The following is a 15,208-nucleotide window of genomic DNA, read 5'->3' on the forward strand; positions in this document are numbered from 1 at the left end:
CTAAATTCCATCCATCCAGAAACCCTAGCTTCTTCACCCTGCGTGTGAAGTGAAACTGCAAATCCTGAAACGTTTTTCGATTTCACTTAAAATGGCAAAAAGAAAAGTGGACGAATTGGACATCACAAGAAGCAAGGGCATTGAATCCAGCAGCAACATGGATTTGAGGGAGGACACTTGTAAGCAAATTGCTAGGTTTTTCTACATCAACGCAATTCCCTTGAAACTTGTAGAAAGTGAAGAATTTCAAAAAATGTGCAATCATATTGGAGGCCCTGGGTTCAAGCCACCCACTTATGATGAACTTAGGGGCAAGTATTTGAAGCAAGAAGTGGCTGAGATCATGGAATCAATTGAGGAGCATAAAGCTACGTGGAAGAAAACAGGGTGCTGTATCTTGATTGATGATTGGACTAATAGCGAAGGGGTCACTATTTGCAATTTCTTTCTTAACAGCTCCAAAGGTACTGTTTTTCTTAAATATGTTTATGCATCTGACATGTGCAAAACTGTTGATGGCATTTTTAAAATGATTGATGACATTGTGGAGGAAGTTGGTGAAGAAAATGTTGTTCAAGTTGATACTAGAAATGAATCTAACTATAAAGCTGCTGGGAAAATGTTGATGGAGAAAAGAGACTTTTTTGGATGCCTTGTGTTATTGACAGCATTAATTAGATGTTGGAGGATTTTGTGAACAAGTTGCAGATCTATGGAGACACTGTTGCCAATGGGAGGAGAATTGCATCTTATATGTATTCAAGGAGTTCTTTGATTGCTTTGTTGCATCACTTTGCTAAGGGAAAAGATTTGGTTAAACCTGGAGTGACTAAATTTGCCACATGCTATCTAACTCTAAAGGGTCTCTATGATAAAAAGGGAGCATGGGAGAAGATGTTTTCATCCAAACAATGGAAATCCAGTTTTTTCGCTGGAACAACAGGTGGGAAAGTTGCTAAAAGTATTGTTATGGGTGATAAGTTTTGGAAAAGTATTATGGTTTGCTTGAAAGGTGCTAATCCTTTGATCAAGCTGCTTCATTTGGTGAGTTCGGACACCAAACCAGCCATAGGTTTCATTTATGAGGAAATGAAGCAAGCAAAAGTGAAGATACAACGTGCCTTTAAATCTGTCAAGAAACGGTAAACTTTTATTGTTCACTAACTCACATCAATATGAATTTGATTTGTACCATTGTATATGTTTTTTGTTTGAAAGCTACATCTGATAAGTGCTTTTTTTTTCTATTTTTTAGTTATATGCCTCTATGGGACAACATAGATGAAAGATGGGACAGAAAAATTCTTAGGCCTTTGCATGCTGCAGCTTATTATCTTAACCCTCAGTTTCATTATAATCCTAATTTCAAAGAAGATTTTGAAGTTAAACATGGGTTGCACGAGTCTATATACAAAATGGTAACAAAGCAAGACTGGCCTAAGGTTGATCCTATTCTTGAAGATTTCAAGCATGCAAGAAACTATTTTGGTAATGAATTAGCCAAGGTTGCAATTATAACCAAAAATCCAACTGATTGGTGGGATTCTTATGGTTTTGAATATCCTGAGATTGAACATGTTGCTATACGAATACTGAGTTTGACAACCAATTCTGTTGGGTGCGGATAACTGAGTTTGGCAACCAATACTGAGTTTGACATGGTAAAATTTGTTAGTTTCACTTTTAAAACTAACTATTTAGCCATTTATTTATTTGGTTCTTTATTTGTTTAGGTACACATGAAGAGAAGAAATCGTATGAGACAACAGACATGGAATGATGTACTGCTAGTGATGTCTAATTCAAAGTTGGCCAAAAGGCACCAAGCTGGGAAAGCCATTGAATATAGCATAGACGATCTCTCTTCGGATGATGAATGGATTACAGAGAATGATGAAAGTTCATCTAGCAATGAAGAGTCAGAGTTAGACGACATAGATTACAGAGAATATGAAAGTTCATCTAACAATGAAGAGTCAGAGTTAGACGGCATAGTCTTCTATGTTCCAAATGAAGACGATAAGCTCAAAGGCCAAGTTGGAGAAGATGTTAATAATGATAGTGCTGATGTAGATGACCTCCAGACTCCTGATGATGATATTGAATTTGATGATGAGGCAGATGTTGATGATGAAGATGATGCAAGTAATGCAACAGATGATATCATGGATGGAGATGGAAGCTACATGGAAGATGATAGTTGTGATGATTTTGACATCAATGAATTGCTGCATTAGTCTTATTTTCTGTCGTGTGTTGTCAAACTTTTTAAGTGCTTAGTGTTATGAACTATGACTTTGATCAGAGGGCTATGGTTTGCTTAGTGCTTACAAAATCTAATTTATCATGCATTTTGGATTAGCACTGTATTTAAAATGGTATTTATATGTCTTGAAATTATTTTGTTTCTTTTAATAGTAGAACGATAACTTGAAGTGTTTGACAACCTGGTCTCAAAAAACTAAAGGCCACCGTAAGCTTAAACTCCACATGTTCAAGCAATTGCCTGTAGTATTTGTTTTGTCTCCATTCTCCAGTAAATCACGCTTTCTTGTCATAGAAATTTGATGATGATTAATTTGCTTTTGTGGCTCTGCAACTTCCAGAAATAAAACACATAATGTGATTTGATGAAGCAAGTATACTTGGAAGTGGTTAAGGCTAATAAACTGAGACAACTTATGAATCAGAAGACATAGGGAACATTGTTACTGTTAACTTTACCCGTGCATTTTGTAATTATTTTGACTTTTACCATATTGTTTTTTTTATGAAGAAAATTCATTGTCTGGACGCTCTTCATATGTCCATTACAAAGCTTGAAACTTGGTGAGTACTACAGCTGCACAATTCCGTTTTGCTTTGTTAAATATAAAATCATTATTCATTGCAAGAGTTGTGTGAGTTGGAGAGATGCTCAAGGGATTGGTAATGGTGTGGGTCTTTCAAGAGTGATGGTGTTCAGGATAATGAAAACGGAAAGGAGAGGAATCTGCTTGTGTTGGAAAGGAATAGGAGTGCAAGTACTCTCCTGGTCCTAACAACATTGACAATGATTTCTTGAAGCTTTACTTGATTCCCATGAAAGGAAGCCTCTGAGAAATTATTAAGTAGTTCAGGACTATTATATGTATATGGTTCCAATTAATATCTATGTAATGCATACTTAAGTTATTCAATTTACGGAAGAAGAAAAATACTTAATATGTACTATTTGGATACTAATGGGATCTATAATAGTTGCGACCACTTAATAATTTCTCATAAAAATGAGTACATGAAAAGTAGGTCAAATCAAGCGCATTTTATTGCAAGAAGCATGCTTGGGTTGTATTAACATAGAATGTTCATAAAGTGTTCTTTTAATTTGATGTTGTTAATTATGCTCTGCATTTGTTGTGTACACCAGACATGCCCTATATAAATTACTATTATTCTTGATGTCTGGTTTGTTAAAGCACCGTGCCTGCATTTTTCTTTCAGTGATCAGTAGAATGCTTCTTCAATTTACTCTTAATAACGGAAGTTTTCAGTGTTTCTTTTATGGCTTTATGGTGTTGTCGTTAATCAATAGTGACTTTTCTTTCTTTACATCCCGTGTCGTTAATTCCTATACATGTGTAACTCCTCATGAGAATATATATATATATATAGAACTTTAAGTCCAATATCTCATCAATTTACTAATGGTAAACAAGGCAGAGTTGAATATTAGTATAAGAAACTAGTATCTTCTAACATAAGAAACTCAGGTTAGAATCTTCCTTAGGAAAAGTGTCTACATTTAGTTTTGGATCATATTTCAAAACATAATTGTTCTCAAAGAAAGATACATGCGAATACAGAAAACAAGGCAAAGAGCTTCTTTAATTACCAGCAAACCTTTCATTTGTATACATGCAAGTGATTGATGGGGGTCTTCATCAAGGGAAACATCCTTATCATTTGAGTCTACAACTTTGTCACATGTACCTAAATTTCAGTTGCTCATAGTCGTAAGCACCAGCATAACCACTCTACCACCCCCATCATTTTCTTTGTAGAATTAAATGGTTCAACTTTCTCAAGTTTCGACTTTTCTTGGGGAAATCATTATCAAGTGACTGAAGTGAGTCACAACCCAAATTCCAAAAGTTCAGTCTCACTTGGTCTTCCTGAAAAATCAACCCTCGTCTTTTTTTTTTATCATCAAATATCAAATACTAGTTGTTAATTTATTAATTTTAATTAATGAAAATAATTTAAATTTATGATCTTTTTCTTTTCTCTTCTCATTTTAATCATCAAATTGATCTTATACCTTCAATCCATCTTCATCTTTGTTCTTAACAACTTGATTTAAGTAGAATTTCCTTAGAAAAATCTGGAACCAAGAGTAGTGCGCAACATGTAATTACTAAATATACTATTTTAATTACATATTACAGAATATTAAATTAAGGTGAAAAACAATAATGGCTAACACAATAGACATTCAAATTCAATGATATATATATATATATATATATATATATAAAACTGTCCTATAAAGTACCTAACTGACCTAAGAATCTCTCGAATGGAGAATAAGAAACTGAGCCAAATACCAATGATAGGGGAAATTTGTGGTTGTATTTTATGTTTACACACGCGTGCAGTCCATATCTAATCACACTCGATTGCTTCATTTGCTTGTTGTGACCTATGTCCAGTCCCACCCCCCATGTCCCTTGTCTCCTTATCTCTTCCAACTTATCCCATTATTTGTTCCCTCAATTTATAGTTTCCCCAATTTTATAACGTCAATTTTTGTGGGATCATCCACGTCAAATCACAAGACCAAAGTGTCAAAGTTTTAAAACGTTGCACAACCTTTTCATCACACTCGTTTTTGATTTGGGAGCCCTATAATTAGAATCTTACACTTTCATTGATATTTTAAAATATTTTTACAAAATTTGATTCTTTAGATTGGTTATGAAAATAATTTTAAGTCGGGATTAGTTATATTTTAAAACTTTTATCTCTTTTCCAAGAGTGTATGTATTATGCAAAATTCAAAATCAGATTTTTTTCTTATAAACTTAACATTATTATAATTGAGTTACAGTCGTGTACATACACTTCTTTGAGTTTTTTTGCATTGTTTCTAGCTCTTTAGAGCACGGTCAACAAACAAAGTTCAATTACAAGTGATTTGAGTTTGAGGTTAATGTTACATGCGTTTAATTATTTTGTATAGGCCAGGCCAACTCTCCTTTTTTTTTTTTCCGGATTAAGTATCTACACTTCAAAAAAAAAAAAACAAAATGTAATTCCATAGATTTAATCCTCAGAAACATCATATCACCACTTTACGATTATAAATTGATTAATCAGGTTTTATGTTTACAAATTTTCTTCTAACATTAGTGGTGAGAGCATGTTTGAACTCCACGATTTACATCTATATACTACAGGAATTTCCTATCTACGAGAGTCACTATTCATCAAAATATATTTTCTTAGATACAATAAGTATTTTTAGTTTTTTTATATATAAGAAAAAAGAATCTATTATAACAAGATGAAACCATAGCATAAGATATGCTAAGACAGTACAAGTATTTTTAGTGTTATTCGTGAATCAAAATAGGAGTTTTATCTTACTAATCCATGTTGCATTCCACCCTCCCTTTATATATAATACATAAGTGATGTTGTGTCATGATTTAACTATCGGTAGAAATTTAAAATAAAAATATTAATATATCATGAACTTAAGACAATTAAAAAATATTAAAAAATTAAAACTAAATTTTATCATTTATTAAGGACCTTAAATACAGGAAAGCAGCGTAAAATGTATTACTAGGACTATGGCGTGTCTTGCGACAAATGATTAGGGCAGGGAAAGCAGTGTTAACTGTATTACTAGGACTATTGCATGTAGGTTGTTGGCTACTAGCTATTTGAATATAAGCACTTCTTGGTACTAGGACGATTGCATGCAGGTTGTTGGCTACTAGCTATTTGAATATAGGCACTTCTTGGTGATAAGGGGTCCAGCTTGATTGCATATATACTTGGTGTTTTGGGGACCACGGTGCCTTTGCTGCTGGTGTCATCATGTAGCATATGGAAATACCAAATAGGTTCTACAAGGATGTAATGTTAGCTGTTATGTAACTGTTTCCACCTTAAATCCACAGGCATATTGAGGTATTATTTGCTCGAGTATTCAATAGAACTCTAAATTTTAAAACATTGTTAGAATTTTTGTATGTGAGATATTATTCACTTAGACATTTGATAGACTCATCGTCACAATTTTATTCTAAAAAAATGATGTCTTGATAAATTGAGATGAAAATATATTATAAAAGACAATGTGAAACTTTTCGGGTATAGGAACAATAACCATACAAGTTAAGTTCATGACTATTCTATAGCAGCATACAATATGCATCATAATATTATGCGGGAATTTACTTGCTGCGTTTTTGTACTTTGTTTTCGGGTGGAAGGGTACATCGTGTGCTCTTTTCCATTCCCATATTAATAGTATGTTAGTTTGTCTTTCAAAAAAATATGATATGAATTATGTTTATTTTTATCTGAATCACGTGAATATTAATTTTATATCAAACATGAATATTTTTTTATATAAAAACGTTTATGAAAATATACAAATATATATATATATATATATATATATATATATATATATCAGATGAGAATGAAAACTTTAATTAACATGTTATATATATTAACAAATTCAATTGATCCGATTTTATTTAATATATTATCAAGTCTTATTAATTAAATCAAATTTAAATTCACATATCAAAATTTTGAATAAGATAGATTGAAATATAAACCCATGAAACACCACTAACAGTAGCCTTAAGATGACAGTTTTCCAATAGATAAAAGCCGCTGCATAAAATTTATATTGAAACAAACGAAGTATAATAATTTGACCACTTAACTTCAATACAGTTGCTTTAGAAAACGTATAATGTTTATTTGGATGAGATCTTCATTAAATTTGGGTCGCAGGTGTGCATATTTCATTGGTTACGCGCGCAACAAATTTAGCTTAGTAAGATAATTTTGGATTGATTGAAGGACAATGGTGAAGCCCGAGCCAGTAATTGAATTGAACTTGATCAAGTACATATCATGCAGATCAAAGTCAAAATATGGTACACCAAAGTCACATCCAAAACCCTATTCTTAACGTAGAGACTTTCTACCCACAACGAAGTGGGAGCTTGGTGGCTATACGCGTGCGAAAAAAGGAAAATTATTACATACTTCTCTTTATCCTGATACACGTTGGAAATCTAGGGGGAAAAAAAAGGAACACGACTAGATACCAGTCATGTATAGGATGAATCAAAGATAAATAAAGTGAAATGGACTTCATGTTTTATAGTGGATTTTAATGATTATGTCTAAAACCCCTTCGAACAATTCACGTCCGTAATAATACAATAGAAAGACTTTATCATCCATTTTATCTTTGTATTATTCCTTGTGGTGGATTAGATACTCCATACGATTTCGGTGACCACTCGGAAATAGCAAAGGATAATTCTATATATAGCCAAACCCTATTGGTTCTGTTGATAAGTATCGAAACACTTACTTTAATTTGTATAAAAGCGTGTGTGTTTGATTCTCAATATCAAAAAAAATATGTCTTGTCATTCAAGGATAATGTGCTTTTCTTCTTTAACCAAAAAATTCATAATGAAACTTTTAAAGAAAAAAAAAAAAAGTAGAGCACATTGTAAGAGATTGAATTTATATACTCCCAAATTAAATTTTTAACCAATTGAGACCGAAGAGAATAAATTTAAATATTTATTTTAGTTAAAAAAATATTGATGTTTTTATTTATATTTAGTTACAACCATTTATTATTTATTTATTATTTATTTATTTTTCATTTATGAAAAACCAAACTTGTAATGTTATATATAAAATAAATAAAATATTGAAACATTTTTGAGGAATTTGATTATACACAATTTCCGATTTTTTTATTTTTTTTATTTGACAATGTCAAAAAAATAATTGTAAATTGATACAATAATCACATAATAAATTCTACAATGCAATAAAAACAATAATGAAATTTATTATAATATTTAATATTAAAGTTGATATATAAATTTCTTGATTGACCATTTCAGAGAATATTACTGTCATTTCTAGTAAATTACAGCGTGTTCACCGATACATACTTTGTGTGTCAATCTCAATAGTGTTTTATTTGCATGAAGGGAAATAAAATACAAATAAAAGTAGAACAATAGCAATTCTACAATTTATTTTCTTTCATTTTTACTTTTACTTCCATCCAAAATTAGGGTAAATAATATATTAATAATACATATAAATATTTTTTATTAGTAAAACTATTTATCAGCATAATATACAATATTGTGAATATAATAATTCCACAAAAAAAATATGTATTAATTGAATGTGAAATCATTGACAAACCAGCGTGCCCCAGCCATGGCACATATTATTATTATTTGTTCATTATTATTAAGTAAAAGATTTGATTAAACAAAGATTTTGTTGGTTGTGGGGGAGACACGTGCCATAATATATATATATATATATATATATAAATGAGAATCGTTTCGTTTAGTTGAACGGAAGTTCCACGCAAAGGAGGGAGGAAGCAGCTTTTCTTTTTGCCACGCTTGGGTTTGGGTGCCCTCAACATTAACAACCATCATTTGGTCGTAAAGAGAACAGATCACCGAAGGAGAGCAATGGATAGGATTCGAATCCAATGTTACGACTTTTTTTTTCATGACTAGGGAAGCATCACCATTCACCAACTCTTACTTTTCCTTAAGATAACACATATTTGTTCATATAAGTTTATATTTTTTTTATTTTCATAAATATAATAGTTAGAACTTGTCAACGAGTAATGGATACACTAATAGTTATATAGCATATGATTGATTTGAGTAAAATTGAATTCTGATCCTTTAACTAGGGTTAGATATGACAATAAGTTAAGTTAAGAATAAGTTTAATTCTTTATCTTTATCTTTACAAAATTACAAAAGACGGGACTAGTTTACTAAAAAGATTGAGTTTTTTTGTTTAATTATACATGTTTTACACAATTTAATTTTTACTGGTTTTTTTTTTTACAATATCATTTTCTCAATGGATAAAACAAAAAACTAATTACAACAAGTCATTAGTTTTTGCAATAGTTTTTTTTTCTCTTCCTAGCATTATATAGATTGTTAGTATTAATAATATTATTAGTAATTTAATACTAATAATAATTGTGATTTATATATTAATGAATCTATTAGCATAATGGTTAAGTATTTTTTTTATATGTCACATCTTATGTCATATAACCAATATATTAAAATTTGTGTTATTTATTACATTAGTGTCATATCATTAAGTTAATATATCTCATCTATCAGTTTCATGTAAGGCAAAAAATAATAATTTTTCAATGAAAGATTAATAGAAGAACCAAAATGGCACAATTGTGAGAATCAAAATCATCAATTGAAACTTGTGAGATCACATTACTGTGATCTTAAAAGATAAAAAATACATTTAAGTCTCGTTATTATTATTATTAGAAATGCTAACAACATTTTAAATGAAATTTCTCTAATTGGTTGAAATTTTTTTTAAATCACTTTTTTTTGTTGGCAATGCATCTTATTTAACCATTCTACCATAATTTTATAACTTTGAATAAATTTAAATTAATAAAAAAATATATATTCAAAAGAATGTGTTAAATATTATTATTGTAGTTAACACTCCTCTATTATTATGTATATTCACTTTGTATTTAGAGTCTCTCATGTCTATAGAGAAGATAATTTTTGGGGAATAAAATTGCCGCTTTTGTTCTTATTAGTTTAGAGTATCTAACAAAATAGGACAAGATTTCCTAACTACAGGTTTAGATAATCTTTTATTCACATGGGTTTGATTTTATGCCTCCCATGCCTTTTGTTGCTCCTTTTATATATATCTTTTTTCTAATCAATGAAGTTTGGGGGTGCAGTTCGGATAGTTGGGAGAGGGTGTCAACCTTGTTGGGGGTTGTAGTTTAGATTGGTAGGAGGGAGGGTGTCAATCTTGTTGGAATATTTCTTATGGGTGATATTTGTGTCCCCTTTTTCATAAAAAATTTCACTTTGTCTTTTATTATGCTTTCATCACATTTTTTTTTCTTATTTCTCTTCTTTAATCATCATATAATATATAATATTTACTATTTTTTGTCTTTTTTCCACTACTCATTTTTAAGATATATATTAAGTTAATATTTTATACTAATAACATAATTAAAAAAAATGTTTCTGGCGGAAAAGTAGCCAAAAGATTCATGAAAGAAGTAAAAAATGCAAAAGTCTAATCCTTCTTCCATTTGGAATTAAGGACATGTAGAAGTAAGGGAAAAATATGTGTGAATTTTATTTTAATATTCTTTCTTCCCAATTTAAAAGAGTATAAATATGAAAAATATCCTTATTTACTATAGATATACTTTTTTCTATTTATTATAAAAAAATCGGGTTGAAGGATTTCAGTAATTGATAACATGCGTTTGTTTTTTTTAAGAAAAAAATCGCCGATTCAATTTTGTTCGTGTCTACTACTCTACTTAGATGAAGTTAACATTTTTCTAACTTTTTTTCTTGTGGTTTTTTATGTCTTTTTTTTTCTTTTCTTGTCTTGGTACATAAAATGCTATTAACTCTTATAACCGGAATTCAACTAGCAAGTCTAGCATGGCTCCACAATGAATTTTTTTGAGGCAGGCTCTACAATGAATTGAAAAATACATTAATGGTCGTAGGTTTTTCCGCACAATTGAAATTAATATATAAAGTAAATAATGCAGAAATTTTGTTAAATTTAATTAGAATACATAAACAATATTATAAAGGATTTTTTATATTAGAATCCAGCTAGCAGTAGCATGACCACACAATGAATTAAAACTACATTAATGGTCGGAGATTTTTCCACACTATTGAAATGTATAATATAATTAATGTTGATTTTTTTTATAAAAATTTAATTAGAATACATAAACAATATTGTAAAGGATTTTTATATTATCACTGAATCATAATCTAACATATAACTAAAAATTATTGATTTTGTTAATTAATTAATTATGTAAAATAATTTAGATTTACATGGTGTTAAACATGTTTTCACCTTTAATGAAATGCGGATTAGGTATATATCTCTCTCATGGTAGCTTTACATACCCTCAAGAATATTGGAAGGTGCTAAATCACAACGCATTATACAACTTTTAAAGAGAGGGGAAAAAGTCAAGGTTTTGAAAAGAAATAACACGTGGTAGCAGATGAGAGAGTTATGAGTCAGCACAGAAGAATTAAACATGGAAAAAACAATTGTCCCAACTAGGTTGTTCCTTTGTGCCAACATCATATAATAGAACCTTTGGAACTTTGGAAGACCTGCACTGTCTCTCGTTATGGTTGGGGTCACAGTGAATATGCCAGTTTGGGTTTGGGGCCCCAACATTCAAAACTTATCCACTTGCTTTTTGGATAGCTTGCCTACACATGCTCTTATCTTGCATTTCTCAAGTCTAAGGTGCAAAATTATTGGCTTTATATATGCTATGCAGAACCTTCACAGCTGACACCTTCCTCTTCTATTATTATTTTTCAATTAAAAATAATTTAATTTGCATATACTAATCAATTAGAAATTATTGTTATTATAATTTTTCACATGATTTTTACAAAAATCAACTTATCATGCACGCCAATTGTGGTTGAATAATAATAAAAAAAAACTAGCAATGATTAGTTCGAGTGATTGAGACTTGGATTGCTTAAACAAGTGATTAAGAGTTTGATTCTTGATGCTTGTGGAAAAATCATTGTTGGAAGAGGATAATCCACTCATGAGTGCCAACAGATTTTTTGGAGGAATTTAAAAATTTTAATGATCTACCGAAATACTTCTTTACAATCATATTGCAGCAAAAAAAATCCAAAAATATTTTATATTATCAATATATTTACTATTTAATATTAATTTTTATGCACACTTAGCAAAACATATTATTGTTAAACAATCATAAATCAATTTAGGCAAGAGAACTTCTCTTATAAGTTACAACAATTTATTCACACCAACTTTACTCTAAATTACACAAGAGAACTTCTATAAAATAAAATAAAAAATAAAGTTCAACTTATGAAAAAAGTTAAATTCATTTTTTACTTTTTATTTTATTTTTGTAAACAAGGTATCCACATAATTTGAATCCATAAGAGTAAGATTAATCCTCTAAGGTCTAAAGACCACCAAGTGAGTTTTGTCTCTTTAAAAAAAAAAGGTATATTTGAGTAAATGTTTAAATGCCTTCAAAATACGTTTGCGAACGGATTGAATCCGTTACTTCAATGTTGGTATGTTGGATTTGCGAATACATACAACAGCAACTCTAACTGCAATGTACCCAAACATGTGCAAGTCTTTTTCATATGAACACTTAGAAAATCAAATCAGTATCAACATGTTTAATAAACTATGTTATCCAATTGTGTCGAATCTTGATGGTTTTTTCTTTTCTCTAATAAGTATTTATGGAAAACGGTGTCTAATGATTCTGTCAAAAAAAGTATATTTCAATGAAATTCTTGAAAACTAATTTCATTTCTTGCATTGAAATTAGTTTAATTTGTATATGTATTTATAAATTTATCATGTGTGGATATCTTTTACAATAATTAGACACATGAGGAAAAGTAACAATTGATTAGTGGTCTAAAACACGCGCACAATATGTTTTTCCCCAAGACCGCAATAGAAAGAAAGATTATATTCAGGCTGTTTGATGATCACTTTATACACCTTGTCGGACCACAAATCCGAAGCCTAGCTAGGTCAATGATGAACTCCTTTTATTTTATTTTTTATTTACAACTTAATCAATAATATATATATATATATATATATATATATATATTATATGATGATATTAATGTGAAATATTTACTGATTTTATCAATTATTATATCAATCGAGAAACTTATTTGATTAGAAGTTTTTTTTCTTAATTATGCTTTTCTCATCCGCAACTTGCTTAAAAATATGTGTCTAATGTCACTCTGATCAATGACTTGATAATTGTTTTGATTTATATGATTATTAATTTATTTCCATCCTTTTTTAATGGGAGCGAAAAATGTATAATTTTTTCAAGTTGAGTTCGCTAAGATGTAGCGAGTATAAAGCTATAGCTAGAAAAGGAAAGCACAATTCGTAAATTAATTAGTAATAAAGATAAGCTGCTTGTTTATGCATTTAGCTAGTGGCTAAAATCAGGCTTAGAGTAGCATATGGCTAGGGTACAATAATACAACTTTGTCACGGATAGTTTGTGAAATAAGTAATATAAGTGATTAATGTGTTAAAATTAAGATTAATTTGTTTAGGTATTATCCAAATTTAGTCTTTGATAAAAATAATTTTTTTATCATACTTTATTTATTTTTCCATCAAACTTTAGATTAATCAAAATCAATTTTACTTTGATGAATCAGTAGATTAAAGAAAAAAAAATAATGAAATAAATAGACCAAAGAAAAAGCGAAGGCTTGTCGATTCCATATTCGTTTTTGTTTTTCATGCGGTGTGTGAATTCGGTATTATCTGTGTCCAGTAACTTGGATGCGGAAACAAGAAAAAAGAAATTAATGGACCATGCAGAAGCATAGGATATATAGACAATAGAAGTTTATATATAAAAATAATAATTTATTTTAATTTTGTGAGGCTAGGTGAAAAGGAAAGCTTTCTGAAGGCTACTTCCATTGAATCCGATTCCACTAGCTATCTGACCCTACGACTCCCTTCTATCTCCCTGTTCTCATCTGGAACTGCATGCAGATTCTATATATCTATCTATCTATTTTTGAAACGTCTACACCCAGCTACAGAAAATTGTTGCCTAGCTTTGACAATTTGATTGGGATATTTATTGTGAAAGATATATATGGTGGAGATTGTTTTGTTTTTCTAAGTGGCTTGAACTTGAATGCATGGACGACCATATATGTTCATCATCTCCTGTCATCCTTTTATCGTCATAAATCAGCGTCACCATTTTCTTTGTGCAAGTGCTCTAATAATCACATTTTCATACCCTATTTCCAAGAGACGTGTTATTTATAAATATAATACACTCGTCAATATGATTGTGATTAGATTGAATGTAATTAAATGTATTTTTAACATAATATAATTTATAATAGAAATGAATTGGATTAAACTTTATATCCTCGAGTTTAATGTTGTTTTCAAGGTTGAAAGCTTTATATACTCGAGGCTAATGGGATTTTTTCCTTTTTTCTTTTATAATTTTCTCCTTCTCAACGTCTTTTTTTTTACTTATGCCTCCTTGTTCAAGCAACGATCCATCTCAACTAGATGCAATATTGCATACCATCATGCTTTACCACCGAAGGTGACTTTCGACTTTTTCGCCATTTTAGGTATTTTGGCAAAATTATTTATCTTTTTTGGTGTTTCATAAAAATATTTATTTGTCATGGGTGATTCTTGTCACGTAGGATTTAGGAAGCTAGTCATACGATAGTGTCTTGCATTAAAAATATGTCTTTTGTAGGAAGCGTCACCTTAGAGTTTGGCACCACCTCAAGTGTGATGCCGGTGAAGGAGACATCACTCAGATATTTACGTACTTACCTATGGGATGTGTCAATGAGAGGAATGCTTATTGAAAAATAATGAAAGAGGAAATTATGTGAAGGGAAAGTTTCTAAATTTATTCAACTTGTCCCAAAAATTTAATGTAAGAAAATCATAAATATATGAATGATGGTTAGAATCATGTTAAATAAATTTGAGGTCATAGATGATGTAAGAATGTGAGCCTGAATTGCATTAATAAAATAACCAGGAAGGATGCAACCATAAGACTTGAACCATGTTAAATAAAATTGTGATCTTTTATGTTTTGGTTATAATGTATTCTCTTTTCTTTAATTGTGTAATAAAGAGATGAATGTGTTTTTCTTGGATAATGTCGTCCATGCATTCTGGTTTGAAGGGCTTTTTCCAAGGTGATAGGAAGTGTCTCAAGGGGTGTGTGTAGTTTGACTGCACCTTAACAAGGCAACCATGTAAAGGAGGCACTAGGCTGGGGCAA

General features: G+C 30.2%; 1 protein-coding gene across 2 annotated transcripts; it reads left to right on the plus strand.

Annotated features, from left to right (window-relative positions):
- Positions 1–215: 215 nt before the first annotated feature.
- Positions 216–2,493, plus strand: LOC102662137 (pheromone-processing carboxypeptidase KEX1). Of its 2 annotated transcripts, XM_041011500.1 has the most exons (3): positions 216–1,142; positions 1,256–1,661; positions 1,734–2,493. In XM_041011500.1, the coding sequence occupies exons 1-2, from the start codon at positions 679–681 to the stop codon at positions 1,626–1,628; spliced, it is 837 nt and encodes a 278-aa protein (XP_040867434.1). In that variant the 5' UTR covers positions 216–678; the 3' UTR covers positions 1,629–1,661; positions 1,734–2,493. The 2 variants fall into 2 exon arrangements, with proteins under 2 accessions (XP_040867434.1, XP_040867436.1); XM_041011502.1 differs by lacking the exon at positions 216–1,142 and having other exon boundaries at positions 1,178–1,661.
- The last annotated feature ends 12,715 nt before the right edge of the window (positions 2,494–15,208 follow it).

This window comes from Glycine max, chromosome 17 (genome assembly GCF_000004515.6).
Source record: "Glycine max cultivar Williams 82 chromosome 17, Glycine_max_v4.0, whole genome shotgun sequence".
In the NCBI taxonomy this organism is placed as follows: domain Eukaryota; kingdom Viridiplantae; phylum Streptophyta; class Magnoliopsida; order Fabales; family Fabaceae; genus Glycine; species Glycine max.